This window comes from Symsagittifera roscoffensis, chromosome 4 (assembly GCF_963678635.1).
Source record: "Symsagittifera roscoffensis chromosome 4, txSymRosc1.1, whole genome shotgun sequence".
In the NCBI taxonomy this organism is placed as follows: Eukaryota; Metazoa; Xenacoelomorpha; order Acoela; family Convolutidae; genus Symsagittifera; species Symsagittifera roscoffensis.
This window is the reverse complement of record NC_087065.1, coordinates 75,951,783-75,973,995: the sequence shown is the minus strand read 5'-3', so window position 1 is coordinate 75,973,995 and position 22,213 is coordinate 75,951,783. Positions and strand designations below refer to the sequence as shown.

The following is a 22,213-nucleotide window of genomic DNA, read 5'->3' as shown; positions in this document are numbered from 1 at the left end:
AAAAAATCAAAATTCTTTTTTCAATTTTTTTTCTTTTTTTTTCAAATAATTTTCTCAAATTTTTTTTCTCAATTTGCTGATTTTACTATGACTGCCGACAATACCTAATCTCCAGTTTTTTTTTCAGCTACTTTTATCACACCACGCCGAAAAAAATGACGACAATTTTGAAAAAAAAATGCACAGTAGCACAGAAAAAAATGCACAGTTTTTTTTCAGCTACTTTTATCACACCACGCCGAAAAAAATGACGACAATTTTGAAAAAAAATGCACAGTTTTCAAGATTGGGATCGGAATATTCTGTGCCACTTGCATAGTAGCCGGCTATCTTTGTTAATTTTTTGTGTTTCCCTTATACTTTTTTAAATTAATTTCTCAGCCTAACTGCAATTGGAGCTCTGAAATCTTAACTTGCCTAATGAATTTCTCGCCGATACAAAAGACTCAATTTTTTGAATGGTTGAAATTCGATGGATGTTTTTTAACACATCTAACTTCATTTTATCATTTAACAACCAGAAAAACATTAACCGAGCTTCAAACAAAACGTCGTTGTTTATTTTGTTTTTCTGATTGAAAGTTAGTTTTAAATTACATCAAAGACAAAAATTCTATTGCATGCGGTGAAGAAATAATACGAATCTTGCGGCTTGAAAAGTTTTTTTTTCGCCAAAACATCGTATTGTAGAAAAAAAACGCGGCTTATAAAAATTTGTATGACAAGCAATTTTGAACAAAAAACCAAACCATATTGTGACAACCAAAGTGATTTCAATCCACAAATCTTTGTTAAACTCATTTAAAATTACCTAAAAACCGTTTTCAAAAAACTTCTATGAGTTTTGTTGTTTTTCATTAAAAAAATGTTATCATAAAACTTTGATACAGGTAAATTCTCATAAGAGCAGTTTTTTTCTATCTATGTCATAAAAAATTTGAGGACCAGAAAACTTCAAAGCTGTCAGTTAGATGAAAGTTTTATTTTAGAAGCCTTCAAAAATGGTTTCAAAACTGTATGATAACCCGTGTTGACAACAAAAGAAAACGAAAAAACAGTTATCGTACACTTTTCATTAATGGAAATTGTATGATAAGTATTTGTTTCCATAGAACCCATGCATGGAATTGTATGACAAGCATTTTTTGTATGGAAATGTATGATAAGAATTGTTGTTGTATGGAATTGTATAGTTAGTAATTCTTGTATATGAGGGTCAACCGGTATACGTTTTTCTAGTTCACCAATATTGCTATCATTTTGGCTTCATATTTATATCTCTAAGGAATCATCTCGGGTTGAACCAATGTAGAGTGATTGCTAAAAAATGGCAATATCGGTGACCAGTTAATGGCAATATTGAGCAACCTAATAGGCAAAAAAAACTATTTTTAGTTTATTATCCGCTTTTGAGGCATTTATTACGCCCTAAAATGAGTGAAAAATTTTTTTTCCGACGTCAAAATGGCCAAGTTAATTTAATTTGCTCAGATTAGTTTATCAAAAAGGATGTTGCCAACAATTTCGACAGGATCTACTTAACAATCTCCTCTTTTTCAAGAAAGCGCGGAAGATTATAAAGTAGATTAGGTTAATCGAATTTTCGATCAATCAGAATGCAGCAAACAATCAGAGTTCTCAATAGTAAGCTCTAGTACGAATTTACTGTGTTTATTTGTAGGGATGGAGACTCTTTAGTTGATACCATATGGGGGGATGTTAATTAGATCATGTGGCCCTAGCTGTAGCTTAACTGCACTGTAACCGACTATTCTTTTTAAGCGTTTCTCGACTCTCAATACTGTCAATTCTCAAACACTCAACTAATTTCTCAGTTAAAAATCATACCATGTAATTGAAAATCTACGGTCAACAGGCTTTGATATTTGAGAACTATCCAAAAAACTCAAGCGCAAGCCGCAAACTTCATTAAAAATGGGTTTTCTCTAAAATTGACTGCTTTTATGGTAAATTTTTTCACATGCTCTGGCCGCAAAAGATTAAAGTAGTCATTTATAAATACATTTGGCTCCTTATTCAACTTAAAAAAAAAATTTGTGAACATTTTTCACCGCGTTGGCGAGCAAGTTTTTGATGTTTGTCAAATGCATTGTAGTTGAGGCTAATTTTGATTGGCCTTTTTATTATGAAAAGTAGATAGAGCGAGAGGGGGTGTTTATTAGTGTGCTTACTTTGGATCCGCAGTCTATCTGGGCCGAGTGAGCTGCGATTGCAAGGGGGGTGCTGGTGATGATGGATGCTGTCCAAATTCCCGCCATGAGGGGGTATACATGACGAACAGTCTGTCTGCCCAAAGATTCCATAGGGCGACATATGGCAAAGTATCTAAAACATCATAATATTAGAAAACTGCATTTTAGACACAAATTTATATCTATAATTCTATGATTCATTGTAATACTTCTAAATGATAAATTTTATGATTAATTTCAATAATATTTTTGTTTATTTTAAAACTTCTAAAAACGGAACGTATATCAGGTTAAAACTCAGATGAGGTTATGATTGATATTTATTTTAATTCAATGATTAATTAATGATAAATAATAAGAACCACAGTAATACCTTCAGCTATTTATTAAAATTTTCTCTGTGCCCGAAATGAACAACCATGTAGTAATTTTAATTAATTTTGTGAGCTTGTAAAATTGAATCTCGCAAGTAATGACCACGGATCATTGAAGATTTCTGGAAAAACTTCTCAACTGCTTTTTTTCATATTTTGGCAGTTTTTTGTGTCCTCTTTTTAAGCAGAATTTACTTTTATCAAAATTTATTTTTAGAAAAAAAGTATTCTTGAAATTGATGGTATGTTTTTTATTCTGTTTGATGATCAAATTTTGATGAAAAAGCTCCCAATAAATCAATTAACTTTTGTAAATATTCTGCGATATATCTGTATTTGTCGAAGAAGTTATTTCCAAGTAAACCTCACATAACTCAAAAAGAGTTTCGGAACAGTTGCAGGCCTTGATAAGAGCTATCATAATTGTTACAAATAACACTCGCCCTAAAAAAAGGTCGTCTTTACAAAAACAATGAGTCAAGGGTCGTTACGAGTTGTCATTTCTTAGAAATGTTCGTATCTCATAACCGAAGAAGCCACAGTTGGAGCATATTGGCTCTATGCGAATTTCCCTTTCTCTGAAATAAATTCTATTTTTTTACAATCTTTTTTAAATTACTACTTTGTATGCTTCGTTCTGAGCCAGTGGTCCTTTTATTGTTCGCAGGCAGGGTAAAGGATAAAGAGCCGCGGAAAAACAAAGTTAAGTCTACGCGGCGCTACTTTGGTCCGCAGGGGCGACAAGAATATTTGGTATGAAATTGGTATTAAGAGCTTTCGAAATTATTTTGAAGTCGCAGACAACGTTTCGTGGAAATTCGTGAAAGGTAACTTATTTTTAGGCAAAACCATTGTTAAAAAACCTTTTGTCAACACGGTCTAATTATTGTGCTTTTTGATTTATAAGTTCCTTCGTTTTCAATCCATGAAAAGGCAAGTTAACAAAATAATACAACAGCGAGACAACCTTCTTTGAGAATAATACTAGAAAAAAAAGACTCAAATTGCATTGGATCAAGTTGATTGCTCCCAAAAAGTTCTTAATTAGACTCACTGGGTGATAAAGCAGTCATAAGATATTTCGAGTAATTGTACTTTTTTCGTTTACTTTTTTCCACTTAAAATCAGGTAACACACAGAATCATGAAGTTGACTAATGTCTCATTTCAAATACAAAATTTGACTTAGAATTCAAATTTTCCTTCAGTTTCAGGAAAAATTGGTGCTAAGTTTTAGCGTTTTGATTATTTTCAGATTGTCTTGTATTCAGATCTTTAATCCAATGCTTGTATTTTTTTTGCTTGATTTTTGTTATCACACCCTAATGGAGTCAGTGCTAGTTTTTTACAAGCTTGAAGCTTCGTTAGCCACGCACATAAAATTGAAAAAAAGAGGAAAAAATTGAATAAGTTCAATTTTTTTTGAAGTAACTGTCGTCGGTTTCTTTTTTTCTGGCTTTGAGGTAGTTTTTTTTTCAATTTAAAAAAAGCCTACCATAAAATGAAATTAAAGCTTTTTCCTTGAGAACAGCATGAAAAAGTTCATCCAACAGAGAGAGAGAAAATTATCAACACGAAAGCAGGAAAAATGGCTGCTTTGTTTGAGTTTCTGTTTCAAAATTTGCTTATTGTAGCATCAACATAATTTTTCTGTTATTGGACGCTTCCTTTTTACTGACTAACCTGTTTAGTGCTTGGACTTTTTTTGAATTTTACTTCTTGTCCAAAACTTTTTTTGTCTGATGCCTCGCAACGATCAAGACTCAAAATTTGTATTGCGAAATCTTCGCGACCAAGTGTGTCGCAACCAAATAAACCCAAAATAGGCAAGGGCCGCTTCAGTCTCGATTAAGTTCGCTTTGCTCGCGCAGGTGGCAGTCAATTTTTTTCAGTTGCGCCGGCCGCGATTAAATTTTCGTGAGACGGGCTGGCATTGAACGCATCTACTAAAACTTCAACGTCTAACAATACCATTTTTTTGGTCGCGGTTTGGTCTGAAAGCACTCATTTTTGACTCGGCAATCTTGAAAGATCAATATTAGATTGCGGTATTCTGATCATAAAAGCTCACTTTCTCTTAAAGTGAGCTTATATGATTCTTAAACAAGCACAAGGGGAATAGCTGATGTGAACGGTCCGTATAATATAACAGCCCAAAGATTGTTTTTTTCTAGTTCAGTTTTAAATCTTCGCTACCTAGGACTTTACTTTTTTCGTTTATGGGATTTGAAACATTACTTTAAATTTGCCTGATGATTTCATTTTGATTTCATCAACCTTTATTCTTAGCATTTTATGTGTGTTTGTATGAGTGGAAACAATGTTGATTTACATTAATCGGACACAATTAACAACATTTATAATGGAAAACTCAGTTTACTTTAGTGAAGAGAACAAAAGTTGCATAGAATTTCCATATTTAATATGGAGTAATTTGCCCCCGAAATTTTACACCAATTTGCCCCCGAACAAAAATTTTACACCAAAAAAGGTCATTTTGGTTTTTACTAAACTAAACTAAATTAATCAAGAATTACGCTGAAACAACAGTTATTCGATAAGAAATTTATATCAAAAGTATTTTTTCCCGTCAATTAACTCGGTGTTTGCAGCCTATTTCTTAAATAATTGAAAAAAAATACCAATTTTGAAGTTTAAAAAATGGTTACAAACTTCGGTGAAAAACTGCACCATATTAAATCTGGTGAAAATTCGAGCTAATTTTGTTCCCTTCACTTTTTTCTAATTTTACAGAAAACTGAGAAAAACGCGTCTGAAATTTCAATTTTTTCCCCAAATAATGATTTTGCGCTAAATATTCTGTTAAACTGAGTTGTATGAGAATAGAGATTCTTGTTGGAGAAAATGGATTTTCTTTAAATAATTTTTTTTTTCAGTTTTAAAAAATTTTTAAGCCATGGAGTCTGAATGATGATTTGAATTTTCAGTTTTTTTATTTCAGGAATTTGAATGAGGACTTAAATGATTTACACCAGACTGTTGACTATCCGGGTCGAAGTAGTGGTTTTATGTTCAGACCGTGTGGACCAAAAACGCTATGCTCAGACAGTATGGACTAAAGGAATCCATTTTCAAACTGTGTGGGCAGAAGGAGTCCAAAGCAATTGAATGGACTGAAGGAATTCGGGTTCAGACCGTGTGGTCTTTGATCCAATTCTAAGTGCTGACGTTTTTTTGCTTTTAGAAAAATTTAGAAGCTTTTAGAAAAATTGCTTTTAGAAGTTGCTCTAATAAATTTCATAGCTTTCTGATTTTGCTGCGACAATTTTGTCGTTGCCCCAAAAAATTTTTTTAATATTTTTTGATTCCATGTGTAGGCCTTCTCGTGGTTGTGCTGTATATGATCAGCAACTATACTGTTCTAGCTAACTGCAATTTAAAACAAATATATATACTGTTTTATTTTGTTAATGGCAACAGTTTTAAAGTTTTGCACGCAAAAATTGCGGCAATAAAATCAAACTATTGATGAAATTACATTTGTTTTGACTTTGAGTTCGACAGTGCTGTCAATTTTGTTCGACTTTATGTTTCGACTTTGTATTTGGTTAAATATTTTGCCTTTATGATCACTTCTATGTTTCGACTTTGTGTTCGACGTTATCTTTCGACTTTGTGTTTGACTTTGAATTTCGACTTTGTGTTCGGCTGCATGTTTCGACCGACTTGACTTAACGCTTCAAATTTGAGTTTGACTGTAGGGCCTTCTCGGCCATGGGTTTGCCGAAAAACTCAAACATGTGTTCGATCCGTCTCGGTCAAAAAATAAATCGCAATACTCAGACTCTGCAGACTTATGTTCAGACTTTGCAGACTTATTTCAGACTTTGCAGACTTAAGTTCAGACTTTGCAGACTTAAGTTCAGACTTTGCAGACTTGAGTTCAGATTTACCAGACTATTGATCAGACTTTGCAGACTTATGTTTAGGTTTTGCAAGCTTGGACCTGCGTAGCGACTATAAATTTTCGGCCCCACGCGAATCGAATCAGACTTATTAAGTCTGAACATGAAACCACGACCTCGTTTTGCAGACTTATATTCAGACTTTGTAGACTTTATGTTCAGACTTTGCAGACTTATGTTTAGACTTTGCAGGCTTTGAGCTGCGTGGCGACTATATATTTTCGGCATCACGCGAATCGAATCAGACTTATTGAGTACGGGGGTGGAGGCCACCCTTTGGTATGTATTATGCCATCCATTTTCGACTGAACGACCCTAAAATGTTTGCGAAGGCGCCTTATGCGGCAATATATTCTATTTTGAAGAAAAGGCGCCAAAAACACACAAAATTTTACTCAAGCCTTTTCCAAAAAGTGCGGCAATAAAATCAAACTAATGGTGAAAATACTTTTGTTTTGACTATGAGTTCGACAGTGCTGTTAATTGTGTTCGACTTTATGTTTCGACTATGTGTTTGGTTGAATATTTCGCCTCTATGATCACTTCTATGTTTCGACTATGTGTTCGACGTTGTCTTTCCACTTTGTTATTGACTTTATATTTCGACTTTGCGTTCCATTGTATGTTTCGACCGACTTGATTTTACGCTTCAACTTTGAGTTCGACTGTAGGGCCTTCTCGGCAATGGGTTTTCGGTCAAACTTAAACATGTGTTGGACCCGTCTCGGTCGAAAAATGAATCGCAATGTTCAGACTCTGCAGACTTATGTTCAGACTTCGAAGACTCATGTTTAGACATTGCAGATTTTGACTTGCGTGGCGACTAAGATTTTTCGGCCCCCACGCGGATCGAACCCGACTTATTAAGTCTGAACATAAAACCACGACCTCGTTTTGCAGACTTATATTCAGACTTTGTAGACTTTATGTTCAAACTTTGCAGACTTATGTTTAGACTTTGCAGGCTTTGAGCTGCGTGGCGACTATATATTTTCGGCATCACGCGAATCGAATCAGACTTATTAAGTACGTGGGTGGAGGCCACCCTTTGGTATGTATTATGCCATCCACTTTCGGCTGAACGACCCTAAATTGTTTGCGAAGGCGCCTTATGCGGCAATATATTCTAATTCTGAAGAAAAAGCGCCAAAAACAACACAAATTTTTAGTGAAACATTTTCCAAAAAAGTGAGGCAATAAAATCAAACTATTGGTGAAAATACTTTTGTTTTGACTTTGAGTTCGACAGTGCTGTTAATTTTGTTCGACTTTATGTTTCGATTTTGTGTTCGGTTACATATTTTGCCTTTATGACCACTTCTATGTTTTGACTTTGTGTTCGACGTTATCTTCGATTTTGTGTTTGACTTTATATTTCGACTTTGTGTTCGACTGTATGTTTCGACCGACTTGACTTTACGCTTCAACATTGAGTTCGACTGTAGCGCCATCTCGGCAATGGGTTTTTGATCAACCTCAAACATGTGTTCGACCCGTCTCGTTCGAAAAATAAGTCGCAATGTTCAGACTCTGCAGACTTATGTTCAGACTTGGAAGACTTATGTTTAAACTTTGCAGATTTTGACCTGCGTGGCGATTAAAATTTTTCGGCCCTCACGCGGATCGAATCCGACTAATTAAGTCTGAACATAAAACCATGACCTTATTTTGCAGACTTATGTTCAGGCTTTGTAGACTTTATGTTCAGTTTTTGCAGACTTATGTTCAGACTTTGCAGACTTAAGTTCAGACTTTGCAGATTTAAGTTCAGACTTTGCAGACTTATCTTTAGACTTTGCAAGCTTTGACCTGCGTGGCGACTATAACTTTACGGCCCCACGCGAATCGAATCAGACATATTAAGTCTGAATATGAAACCACGAACTCGTTTTGCAGACTTATATTCATACTTTGTAGACTTTATGTTCAGACTTTGCAGACTTATGTTTAGACTTTGCAGGCTTTGCGGTGCGTGGCGACTATAAATTTTCGGCCCACGCGAATCAATTCAGACCTATTAAGTACGGGGTGGAGGCCCCCCTTTGATATTATTGATGCCATCCAATTTCGGCTGAACGACCCTTAAATGTTTGCGAAGTCGCCTTATGCGGCAAAATATTCTAATTTTGAAGAAGGGGCGCCAAGAAAAACACTAAATTTTACTCAAATTTTTTCCGAAAAAGTGCGGCAATAAAATCAAACTATTGGTGAAAATACTTTTGTTTTGACTATGAGTTCGACAGTGCTGTTAATTATGTTCGACTTTATGTTTCGACTATGTGTTTGGTTGAAAATTTCGCCTCTATGATCACTTCTATGTTTCGACTTTGTGTTCGACGTTGTCTTCGACTTTGTGTTTAACTTTATACTTCGACTTTGTGTTTGACTGTATGTTTCGACCGATTTGACTGTACGCTTCAACTTTGCGTTCCACTGTAGGGCCTTCTCGGTAATGGGTTTTCGGTCAAACATGTGTTCGACCCGTCTCGATCGAAAAATAAATCGCAATGTTCAGACTCTGCAGACATATGTTCAGACTTCGAAGACTTATGTTTAGACTTTGCAGATTTCGACCTGCGTGGCGACTATGATTTTTCGGCCCTACGCGGATCGAATCTGGCTTAATAAGTCTGAACATAAAAACACAACCTCGTTTTGCAGACTTATATTCAGACTTTGTAGACTTTATGTTCAGACTTTGCAGACTTATGTTCAGATTTTATAGACTTTATGTTCAGACTTTGCAGACTTATGTTCAGACTTTTCAGACTTAAATTAAGACTTTGCAGATTTAAATTCAGACTTTGCAGACTTTTGTTCAAACTTTGCAGACTTATGTTTAGATTTTGCAGGCTTTGAGCTGCGTGGCGACTATAAATTTTCGGCCCCACGTGAATCAAATCACACTTCTTAAGTCTGAACATAAAACCACAACCTCGTTTTGCAGACTTATATTCAGACTTTGTAGACTTTATGTAAAGACTTTGCAGACTTATGTTCAGGTTTTATAGACTTTATGTTCAGACTTTGCAGACTTATGTTCAGACTTTGCAGACTTAAGTTCAGACTTTGCAGACTTTTGTTCAGACTTTGCAGACTTATGTTTAGACTTTGCAAGCTTTAAACTGCGTGGCGACTATATATTTTCGGCCCCGCGCGAATCGAATCAGGCTTATTAAGTCTGAACATGAAACCACGACCTCGTTTTGCAGACTTATATTCAGACTTTGTAGACTTTATTTTCCGACTTTGCAGACTTATGTTAAGATTTTGCAGGCTTTCAGCTGCGTGCCGACTATATATTTTCGGCCCCACGTGAATCGAATCAGACTTTTTAAGTCTGAACATAAAACCACGGCCCCGTTTTGTAGACTTTTTTTCAGACTTAGTAAACTTTATGTTCAGACTTTGCAGACTTATGTTCAGACTTTGCAGACTCATGTTCAGACTTTGCAGACTTTGACCTGCGTAGCGACTATGAATTTTTGGTCCCCACGCGGATCGATTCAGACTTATTCAGTGTGAGCATAAAACCACGACCTCGACCCAGATAGATTTTTTTGTGAGAAAACGCATAACTAATGTTTGCCGAAGAAAAATTAACTTGTCGTTTCAGCTTTTCACATCGTTCTCCAGACTAGTTCCCAAATGCTATAACTAGAGATATGCATTGCTGTGCTCAGAGGCGGACTTAGGGGTAGGATACGGGGGTGGAGGCCCCCCTTTGGTATTTTTTATGACATCCATTTTCGGCTGAACGACCCCAAATGTTTGCGAAGGCATGAGCGATATATTTGGCATGAGCGATATATGCGCGTGAATTGGTGTTTGCCGCTAATCTAGATTGTAGTTAAAGATAGTTGTTCAATTTTTTCGTTATTATTACCAGTTATGGCGAGTTGTCAATTTTTGCTAGTTGTCTTTTGTTGCGAGCTGTCGTATTACGATTGCTTCGGCTTCATCCACTTTCGACTGAGAGTCAGACATAACCTCTTAACCTTTGGCTCTAAGTGCAAGGCTTCATGAAAACGCACAAAAACCGTCAAAAAACCTATGCGTTCACTCAAAGATTTTTTTCTAAAAATGGAAAAGGATTTGAACTAAATTCCGTTTTAAGTCTTCTCTTTTTTTAGGTTATGACCGGACGTGTGTCATTACTTCAATTATTTCTTGATTTTCCAAATTAAAGTAAAAACCAGGGCAATCTAATCAAAGCGTCTTCTTTGATTGAGCAATGATTACAGTTTTTTGTGAAGTGAAAAAAGAAAAGGGCTACTCATGCTTGAGGTAAAATGGGAAGGGCATCTTAAGATCTGTTCCGCTTCTTAAAATAAATCGCCCTGGAAATCTGCAGCAACGAGTACAGTACATGAAGGGAAACGAAGTATCAAATATGCTTAAAAGCGGGATGAGCGTGGTAGCCATTTGACGTTGCCTTCTTTGAAAAGTTCAACCCACTGCTTAAGAATCCCGTGGCTATTAGGGGTGATATTTCCGTCGTCATATATCACCGTAATAAAGAGAGGTCATAATCGCGCCCACTCAAATGAAGTTTATTTCATTTGTAATAAGTCTTTTTACAATGGTAGGGTAACGCACAACTTGATCGGAAGAAGGTTGAAAAGATGACGTAAAAATCACAGTGAGAACACTTTTTTCAAAACAATGAGTTCCCTTTCAGCTTCTTTTTTAATCATGTTATAAAAAATGATGTTGGCCAAAGCTTTTTTGCCCTAATTATTCTTTGTAATGACCACCCCCACTCCCCGTTTTGTCAAAGTGACTGTCCCCTCCATTTTAGGACCCCCTTAGTTTTAAGTTTTCAAAAAAACTTTTCCATGTTACGACAGTCTCGCTTTTTTAAAATAATGATTATTTGCAGAGACATAAAGAACATAAATTTTGGTTCCGTACTTTTGCGAAGGGCAATTTTGCTCCCAACTACGAATGCTCTTCAAAGACGAGCTATATTTAAAAACATTGCTCTATTTTAGTCCAATCGATTTTCTGTCATCTTTATTTGCAAGGAGTCAAATTGATTTTTAAGGCTTAACAGGTAGCCTTCTTTGGAAATCAGTCAACCAGTAAAACAGATAGTTTTTCTGCTATTGGACGCTTCCTTTTTACTGACTAACCTGTTTAGTGCTTGGACGTTTTTTGAATTTTACTTCTTGTCCAAAACTTTTTTTGTCTGATGCCTCGCAACGATCAAGACTCAAAATTTGTATTGCGAAATCTTCGCGACCAAGTGTGTCGCAACCAAATAAACCCAAAATAGGCAAGGGCCGCTTCAGTCTCGATTAAGTTCGCTTTGCTCGCGCAGGTGGCAGTCAATTTTTTTCAGTTGCGCCGGCCGCGATTAAATTTTCGTGAGACGGGCTGGCATTGAACGCATCTACTAAAACTTCAACGTCTAACAATACCATTTTTTTGGTCGCGGTTTGGTCTGAAAGCACTCATTTTTGACTCGGCAATCTTGAAAGATCAATATTAGATTGCGGTATTCTGATCATAAAAGCTCACTTTCTCTTAAAGTGAGCTTATATGATTCTTAAACAAGCACAAGGGGAATAGCTGATGTGAACTTTGTGTTCGGCTGCATGTTTCGACCGACTTGTCTTAACGCTTCAAATTTGACTTTGACTGCAGGGCCTTCTCGGCCATGGGTTTGCCGACAAACTCAAACATGTGTTCGATCCGTCTCGGTCAAAAAATAAATCGCAATACTCAGACTCTGCAGACTTATGTTCAGACTTTGCAGACTTATTTCAGACTTTGCAGACTTAAGTTCAGACTTTGCAGACTTGAGTTCAGATTTGCCAGACTATTGATCAGACTTTGCAGACTTATGTTTAGACTTTGCAGGCTTTGAGCTGCGTGGCGACTATATATTTTCGGCATCACGCGAACCGAATCAGAGACTTATTAAGTGCGGGGGTGGAGGCCACCCTTTGGTATGTATTATGCCATCCATTTTCGACTGAACGACCCTAAAATGTTTGCGAAGGCGCCTTATGCGGCAATATATTCTATTTTTGAAGAAAAGGCGCCAAAAACACACAAAATTTTACTCAAACCTTTTCCAAAAAGTGCGGCAATAAAATCAAACTATTGGTGAAAATACTTTTGTTTTGACTATGAGTTCGACAGTGCTGTTAATTGTGTTCGACTTTTTGTTTCGACTATGTGTTTGGTTGAATATTTCGCCTCTATGATCACTTCTATGTTTCGACTATGTGTTCGACGTTGTCTTTCCACTTTGTTATTGACTTTATATTTCGACTTTGTGTTCGATTGTATGTTTCGACCGACTTGATTTTACGCTTCAACTTTGAGTTCGACTGTAGGGCCTTCTCGGCAATGGGTTTTCGGTCAAACTTAAACATGTGTTGGACCCGTCTCGGTCGAAAAATGAATCGCAATGTTCAGACTCTGCAGACTTATGTTCAGACTTCGAAGACTCATGTTTAGACATTGCAGATTTTGACTTGCGTGGCGACTAAGATTTTTCGGCCCCCACGCGGATCGAACCCGACTTATTAAGTCTGAACATAAAACCACGACCTCGTTTTGCAGACTTATATTCAGACTTTGTAGACTTTATGTTCAGACTTTGCAGACTTATGTTTAGACTTTGCAGGCTTTGAGCTGCGTGGCGACTATATATTTTCGGCATCACGCGAACCGAATCAGACTTATTAAGTGCGGGGGTGGAGGCCACCCTTTGGTATGTATTATGCCATCCATTTTCGACTGAACGACCCTAAAATGTTTGCGAAGGCGCCTTATGCGGCAATATATTCTATTTTGAAGAAAAGGCGCCAAAAACACACAAAATTTTACTCAAGCCTTTTCCAAAAAGTGCGGCAATAAAATCAAACTATTGGTGAAAATACTTTTGTTTTGACTATGAGTTCGACAGTGCTGTTAATTGTGTTCGACTTTATGTTTCGACTATGTGTTTGGTTGAATATTTCGCCTCTATGATCACTTCTATGTTTCGACTATGTGTTCGACGTTGTCTTTCCACTTTGTTATTGACATTATATTTCGACTTTGTGTTCGATTGTATGTTTCGACCGACTTGATTTTACGCTTCAACTTTGAGTTCGACTATAAGGCCTTCGCGGCAATGGGTTTTCGGTCAATTTTAAACATGTGTTGGACCCGTCTCGGTCAAAAAATGAATCGCAATGTTCAGACTCTGCAGACTTATGTTCGGACTTCGAAGACTCATGTTTAGACTTTGCAGATTTTGACTTGCGTGGCGACTAAGATTTTTCGGCCCCCACGCGGATCGAACCCGACTTATTAAGTCTGAACATAAAACCACGACCTCGTTTTGCAGACTTATATTCAGACTTTGTAGACTTTATGTTCAGACTTTGCAGACTTATGTTCAGACATTGTAGACTTTATGTTCAGACTTTGCAGACTTATGTTCAGATTTTGCAGACTTAAGTTCAGACCTTCAGACTTAAGTTCAGACTTTGCAGACTATTGTTCAGACTTTGCTTTTTTATGTTTAGACTTTGCAAGCTTTGAGCTGCGTGGCGACTATAAATTTTCGGCCTCACGCGAACAGAATCAGACTTATTAAGTACGGGGTTGGAGGCTCCCCTTTTTTATCATTTATGCCATCCACTTTCGGCTGAACGACCCTAAATTGTTTGCGAAGGCGCCTTATGCGGCAATATATTCTAATTCTGAAGAAAAAGCGCCATAAAAAACACAAATTTTTAGTGAAACATTTTCCAAAAAAGTGAGGCAATAAAATCAAACTATTGGTGAAAATACTTTTGTTTTGACTTTGAGTTCGACAGAGCTGTTAATTTTGTTCGACTTTATGTTTCGATTTTGTGTTCGGTTACATATTTCGCCTTTATGACCACTTCTATGTTTTGACTTTGTGTTCGACGTTATCTTCGACTTTGTGTTTGACTTTATATTTCGACTTTGTGTTCGACTGTATGTTTCGACCGAGTTGACTTTACGCTTCAACATTAAGTTCGACTGTAGCGCCATCTCGGCAATGGGTTTTTGATCAACCTCAAAAATGTGTTCGACCCGTCTCGTTCGAAAAATAAGTCGCAATGTTCAGACTCTGCAGACTTATGTTCAGACTTGGAAGACTTATGTTTAAACTTTGCATATTTTGACCTGCGTGGCGATTAAAATTTTTCGGCCCTCACGCGGATCGAATCCGACTAATTAAGTCTGAACATAAAACCATGACCTTATTTTGCAGACTTATGCTCAGGCTTTGTAGACTTTATGTTCAGTTTTTGCAGACTTATGTTCAGACTTTGCAGACTTAAGTTCAGACTTTGCAGATTTAAGTTCAGACTTTGCAGACTTATCTTTAGACTTTGCAAGCTTTGACCTGCGTGGCGACTATAACTTTACGGCCCCACGCGAATCGAATCAGACATATTAAGTCTGAATATGAAACCACGACCTCGTTTTGCAGACTTATATTCATACTTTGTAGACTTTATGTTCAGACTTTGCAGACTTATGTTTAGACTTTGCAGGCTTTGCGGTGCGTGGCGACTATAAATTTTCGGCCCCACGCGAATCGATTCAGACCTATTAAGTACGGGGTGGAGGCCCCCCTTTGATATTATTGATGCCATCCAATTTCGGCTGAACAACCCTTAAATGTTTGCGAAGTCGCCTTATGCGGCAAAATATTCTAATTTTGAAGAAGGGGCGCCAAGAAAAACTTTAAATTTTACTCAAATTTTTTCCAAAAAAGTGCGGCAATAAAATCAAACTATTGGTGAAAATACTTTTGTTTTGACTATGAGTTCGACAGTGCTGTTAATTATGTTCGACTTTATGTTTCGACTATGTGTTTGGTTGAAAATTTCGCCTCTATGGTCACTTCTATGTTTCGACTTTGTCTTCGACGTTGTCTTCGACTTTGTGTTTAACTTTATATTTCGACTTTGTGTTCGACTGTATGTTTCGACCGATTTGACTGTACGCTTCAACTTTGCGTTCCACTGTAGGGCCTTCTCGGTAATGGGTTTTCGGTCAAACATGTGTTCGACCCGTCTCGATCGAAAAATAAATCGCAATGTTCAGACTCTGCAGACATATGTTCAGACTTCGAAGACTCATGTTTAGACTTTGCAGATTTTGACTTGCGTGGCGACTAAGATTTTTCGGCCACCACGCGGATCGAACCCGACTTATTAAGTCTGAACATAAAACCACGACCTCGTTTTGCAGACTTATATTCAGACTTTGTAGACTTTATTTTCCGACTTTGCAGACTTATGTTAAGATTTTGCAGGCTTTCAGCTGCGTGGCGACTATATATTTTCGGCCCCACGTGAATCGAATCATACTTTTTAAGTCTGAACATAAAACCACGGCCCCGTTTTGCAGACTTTTTTTCAGACTTAGTAAACTTCATGTTCAGACTTTGCAGATTTATGTTCAGACTTTGCAGACTTATGTTCAGACATTGTAGTCTTTATGTTCAGACTTTGCAGACATATGTTCAGATTTTGCAGACTTAAGTTCAGACCTTCAGACTTAAGTTCAGACTTTGCAGACTATTGCTCAGACTTTGCTTTTTTATGTTTAGACTTTGCAAGCTTTGAGCTGCGTGGCGACTATAAATTTTCGGCCTCACGCGAACAGAATCAGACTTATTAAGTACGGGGTTGGAGGCTCCCCTTTTTTATCATTTATGCCATCCACTTTCGGCTGAACGACCCTAAATTGTTTGCGAAGGCGCCTTATGCGACAATATATTCTAATTCTGAAGAAAAAGCGCCAAAAAAAACACAAATTTTTCAATGTGAAACATTTTCCAAAAAAGTGAAGCAATAAAATCAAACTATTGGTGAAAATACTTTTGTTTTGACTTTGAGTTCGACAGTGCTGTTAATTTTGTTCGATTTTATGTTTCGATTTTGTGTTCGGTTACATATTTCGCCTTTATGACCACTTCTATGTTTTGACTTTGTGTTCGACGTTATCTTCGATTTTGTGTTTGACTTTATATTTCGACTTTGTGTTCGACTGTATGTTTCGACCGACTTGACTTTACGCTTCAACATTGAGTTCGACTGTAGCGCCATCTCGGCAATGGGTTTTTGATCAACCTCAACCATGTTTTCGACCCGTCTCGTTCGAAAAATAAGTCGCAATGTTCAAACTCTGCAGACTTATGTTCAGAATTGGAAGACTTATGTTTAAACTTTGCAGATTTTGACCTGCGTGGCGATTAAAATTTTTCGGCCCTCACGCGGATCGAATCCGACTAACTAAGTCTGAACATAAAACCATGACCTTATTTTGCAGACTTATGCTCAGGCTTTGTAGACTTTATGTTCAGTTTTTGCAGACTTATGTTCAGACTTTGCAGACTTAAGTTCAGACTTTGCAGATTTAAGTTCAGACTTTGCAGACTTATCTTTAGACTTTGCAAGCTTTGACCTGCGTGGCGACTATAACTTTACGGCACCACGCGAATCGAATCAGACATATTAAGTCTGAATATGAAACCACGACCTCGTTTTGCAGACTTATATTCATACTTTGTAGACTTTATGTTCAGACTTTGCAGACTTATGTTTAGACTTTGCAGGCTTTGCGGTGCGTGGCGACTATAAATTTTCGGCCCCACGCGAATCGATTCAGACCTATTAAGTACGGGGTGGAGGCCCCCCTTTGATATTATTGATGCCATCCAATTTCGGCTGAACGACCCTTAAATGTTTGCGAAGTCGCCTTATGCGGCAAAATATTCTAATTTTGAAGAAGGGGCGCCAAGAAAAACTTTAAATTTTACTCAAATTTTTTCCAAAAAAGTGCGGCAATAAAATCAAACTATTGGTGAAAATACTTTTGTTTTGACTATGAGTTCGACAGTGCTGTTAATTATGTTCGACTTTATGTTTCGACTATGTGTTTGGTTGAAAATTTCGCCTCTATGATCACTTCTATGTTTCGACTTTGTCTTCGACGTTGTCTTCGACTTTGTGTTTAACTTTATATTTCGACTTTGTGTTCGACTGTATGTTTCGACCGATTTGACTGTACGCTTCAACTTTGCGTTCCACTGTAGGGCCTTCTCGGTAATGGGTTTTCGGTCAAACATGTGTTCGACCCGTCTCGATCGAAAAATAAATCGCAATGTTCAGACTCTGCAGACATATGTTCAGACTTCGAAGACTTATGTTTAGACTTTGCAGATTTCGACCTGCGTGGCGACTATGATTTTTCGGCCCTACGCGGATCGAATCTGGCTTAATAAGTCTGAACAAAAAAACACAACCTCGTTTTGCAGACTTATATTCAGACTTTGTAGACTTTATGTTCAGACTTTGCAGACTTATGTTCAGATTTTATAGACATTATGTTCAGACTTTGCAGACTTATGTTCAGACTTTTCAGACTTAAATTCAGACTTTGCAGATTTAAATTCAGACTTTGCAGACTTTTGTTCAGACTTTGCAGACTTATGTTTAGATTTTGCAGGCTTTGAGCTGCGTGGCGACCATAAATTTTCGGCCGCACGTGAATCGAATCAGACTTCTTAAGTCTGAACATAAAACCACAACCTCGGTTTGCAGACTTATATTCAGACTTTGTAGACTTTATGTTCAGACTTTGCAGACTTATGTTCAGGTTTTATAGACTTTATGTTCAGACTTTGCAGACTTATGTTCAGACTTTGCAGACTTAAGTTCAGACTTTGCAGACTTTTGTTCAGACTTTGCAGACTTATGTTTAGACTTTGCAAGCTTTGAACTGCGTGGCGACTATATATTTTCGGCCCCGCGCGAATCGAATCAGACTTATTAAGTCTGAACATGAAACCACGACCTCGTTTTGCAGACTTATATTCAGACTTTGTAGACTTTATTTTCCGACTTTGTAGATTTATGTTAAGATTTTGCAGGCTTTCAGCTGCGTGGCGACTATATATTTTCGGCCCCAAGTGAATCGAATCAGACTTTTTAAGTCTGAACATAAAACCACGGCCCCGTTTTGCAGACTTTTTTTCAGACTTAGTAAACTTTATGTTCAGACTTTGCAGACTTATGTTCAGACTTTGCAGACTCATGTTCAGACTTTGCAGACTTTGACCTGCGTAGCGACTATGAGTTTTTGGTCCCCACGCGGATCGATTCAGACTTATTCAGTGTGAGCATAAAACCACGACCTCGACCCAGATAGATTTTTTTGTGAGAAAACGCATAACTAATGTTTGCCGAAGAAAAATTAACTTGTCGTTTCAGCTTTTCACATCGTTCTCCAGACTAGTTCCCAAATGCTATAACTAGAGATATGCATTGCTGCGCTCAGAGGCGGACTTAGGGGTAGGATACGGGGGTACGGAGGCCCGCTTTGGTATTTTTTATGACATCCATTTTCGGCTGAACGACCCCAAATGTTTGCGAAGGCATGAGCGATATATTTGGCATGAGCGATATATGCGCGTGAATTGGTGTTTGCCGCTAATCTAGATTGTAGTTAAAGATAGTCGTTCAATTTTTTCATTATTATTACGAGTTATGGCGAGTTGTCAATTTTTTCTAGTTGTCTTTTGTTGCGAGCTGTCGTATTACGATTGCTTCGGCTTCATCCACTTTCGACTGAGAGTCAGACATGTAACCTCTTAACCTTTGGCTCTAAGTGCAAGGCTTCATGAAAACGCACAAAAACCGTCAGAAAACCTATGCGTTCACTCAAAGATTTTTTTCTAAAAATGGAAAAGGATTTGAACTAAATTCCGTTTTAAGTCTTCTCTTTTTTTTAGGTTATGACCGGACGTCAATTATTTCTTGATTTTCCAAATTAAAGTAAAAACCAGGGAAGTCTAATCAAAGCGTCTTCTTTGATTGAGCAATGATTACAGTTTTTTGTGAAGTGAAAAAAGAAAAGGGCTACTCATGCTTGAGGTAAAATGGGAAGGGCATCTTAAGATCTGTTCCGCTTCTTAAAATAAATCGCCCTGGAAATCTGCAGCAACGAGTACAGTACATGAAGGGAAACGAAGTATCAAATATGCTTAAAAGCGGGATGAGCGTGGTAGCCATTTGACGTTGCCTTCTTTGAAAAGTTCAACCCACTGCTTAAGAATCCCGTGGCTATTAGGGGTGATATTTCCGTCGTCATATATCACCGTAATAAAGAGAGGTCATAATCGCGCCCACTCAAATGAAGTTTATTTCATTTGTAATAAGTCTTTTTACAATGGTAGGGTAACGCACAACTTGATCGGAAGAAGGTTGAAAAGATGACGTAAAAATCACAGTGAGAACACTTTTTTCAAAACAATGAGTTCCCTTTCAGCTTCTTTTTTAATCATGTTATAAAAAATGATGTTGGCCAAAGCTTTTTTGCCCTAATTATTCTTTGTAATGACCACCCCCACTCCCCGTTTTGTCAAAGTGACTGTCCCCTCCATTTTAGGACCCCCTTAGTTTTAAGTTTTCAAAAAAACTTTTCCATGTTACGACAGTCTCGCTTTTTTAAAATAATGATTATTTGCAGAGACATAAAGAACATAAATTTTGGTTCCGTACTTTTGCGAAGGGCAATTTTGCTCCCAACTACGAATGCTCTTCAAAGACGAGCTATATTTAAAAACATTGCTCTATTTTAGTCCAATCGATTTTCTGTCATCTTTATTTGCAAGGAGTCAAATTGATTTTTAAGGCTTAACAGGTAGCCTTCTTTGGAAATCAGTCAACCAGAAAAACAGATGATGAATATTGTCCCGTGATCACATATTAATCCTACTTTAGTACCAATTGGCTGTCAGATGAAAAAAGGGATTCGAATCGTAGGGAAAAATGACAGCTCTTACAGGACTGAGGAGGAGAGAGGGGGGGGGGGGGGTTCTGCTCGACTGCACTTCTTTTTTCTGAGCCCAAAAAGACTCTCACTTATTTAAAAAATCCATTGCCTGGTCAAGGCTGATAGTTTTAAGAAGTTTACTTTTTTTCAAGAAAAATGTGTTATTTTCATAATCTTGCAGTCACGTGAACAGTTTTTTTACGCATCAAATGCCAGTGGTAGCAAGGATGCGGACGCATCTTTGGCAGACAGGCTGAATGGCATAAAGTTACATTAAGCATCAAAAATCATCATTTATTAATCTGTGAATAAGCGAGACATTTGATTCAGAGTTTTGGAGAGTTTAAAGGGCTTTTAATTGGTTGGAAATTTTGTGCCCGTCGGTTCTTCTGGCTTGAGATTCGCACCCCAAGTTATTATCAGCCTTCCCAAGCAGGTTTTGAAGAAGATTTAAGTTTGATTTTGTCAGTTTTTAGCCCTGGTGGCGAGGCTAGGCGGGATAGTTCAGGGAAAAAAGGGTTTTGACGAATAAATTTAATGGTCTGTGGGTCTAATTAGGGCTTACCTTTCGACAGCTATGGACACCAACGTCAATGCAGATGCCACCACACTCGTAGCTGAAACAATCAAACTTGTCGGTGAGCTCAAGGTCAGGGTCAGGGGAAAAATTTGTAAGCGGTCAACTTTTAAATTAATGACCTAATTTGTGTTTTTACTTCGAGTTTTTCGCAATTTCTTTGAGACTTTTGAATACTATATTCTGACTGGCTTAAATTTCTGACTGTCTCTCTGTCACAAGGGACGCTACCTTTTAATGTATTTTGCCCAAAATAGTTTAACAGCGCATCTGCAAAAGTTTCACGCCTCGTTCAAACTTAATTTTCGAAGCCTACATAGTTTGATTGAATCGGATTGTATCATTTTTGTAATTTTTGATTTACGAATTTGGGCGGATTGAGTAAAAAAGAACTTAAAATTTATTAAAAGTGCTTTTATCAAGGCAAAGTCTACTGCCCTTTTAGGTCATTTCAAATTTTTTTTCAATCAACATTAGGAATACATTAGAAAAAAAGTATCGTCAAACAAACCTTACATTCGCAACTGGTCTTAAATTGATATTGAAAAAGTATTATTGAGATTATTCGCGAAGTAGGCAGGGGTAAGTTATGAAGCGAACTCCTCCAGAAACCAATACTTTGATTTCCATCAGTCCATTCGTAAGTCAACTTTTTTGTCCCGGCTGAGATTAAGAAATATTTGTTGAAGTGTTCTAAAACCTGTCGGATTCCCAAAAGTAATCAGAATTGCAGGTTATTACCTAGAGCCAAAACTATAATTAGGAGGACGGACCCCCAACCCACAAAGTGTTCCATTTTTTGGCACTATGTTATGTTATCTATTTTCAGTTAACTGAACCTCAAATTTTCTCATGGAGATTTTAGCGACGGTTTATAGTACACTAATTTTGAGGTGAGAATGAGCGCCAAAAAAACAAATTTTTGTTGTAAAGACTTCCAAAAACCCGACCACGTCTTTTTGGACCAGTTTTTTTTTCAATTCGCGCCTCAAGCCTGTTTTGGCCAAAGAAAGCAATTGCTTTTTGTTCTAGCTCATACTTTTTTTAAGCTTTTTTTGTTAATACTTCTTTATTGAGTTAGGACCGAAGTGTAACTCATAGAGTAATTTCGGATAGGGTACACCGTCTGCTCGTCACGCTATCTTATTTTCGGCCGGATAGATTCGTGCAACTTCTTAGTCTAATACCGATCCTAATCTTACTCTTATACTATCTAGTCTCAGGTTGTTTAACTAGTCTCTGCTAGGCTCAATAGATCTAGGGTATACTGGTTTATTGCGGCTGCTGAAGTGCTCGG

The 22,213-nt window shown here is 37.3% G+C and overlaps 1 protein-coding gene across 1 annotated transcript in view; it reads right to left on the bottom strand.

The window, feature by feature from the left end:
• Positions 1 to 22,213, bottom strand: part of LOC134843755 (cholecystokinin receptor type A-like) — a 74,456-nt gene that overhangs the window by 4,494 nt on the left and 47,749 nt on the right. The window contains exons 3-4 of the mRNA XM_063860017.1: positions 20,905 to 20,956; positions 2,193 to 2,346 (exon numbers count right to left, since the gene is read on the bottom strand). Coding sequence (XP_063716087.1) covers positions 2,193 to 2,346; positions 20,905 to 20,956 — 206 coding nt within the window. The remainder of the gene's footprint in view (positions 1 to 2,192; positions 2,347 to 20,904; positions 20,957 to 22,213) is intronic.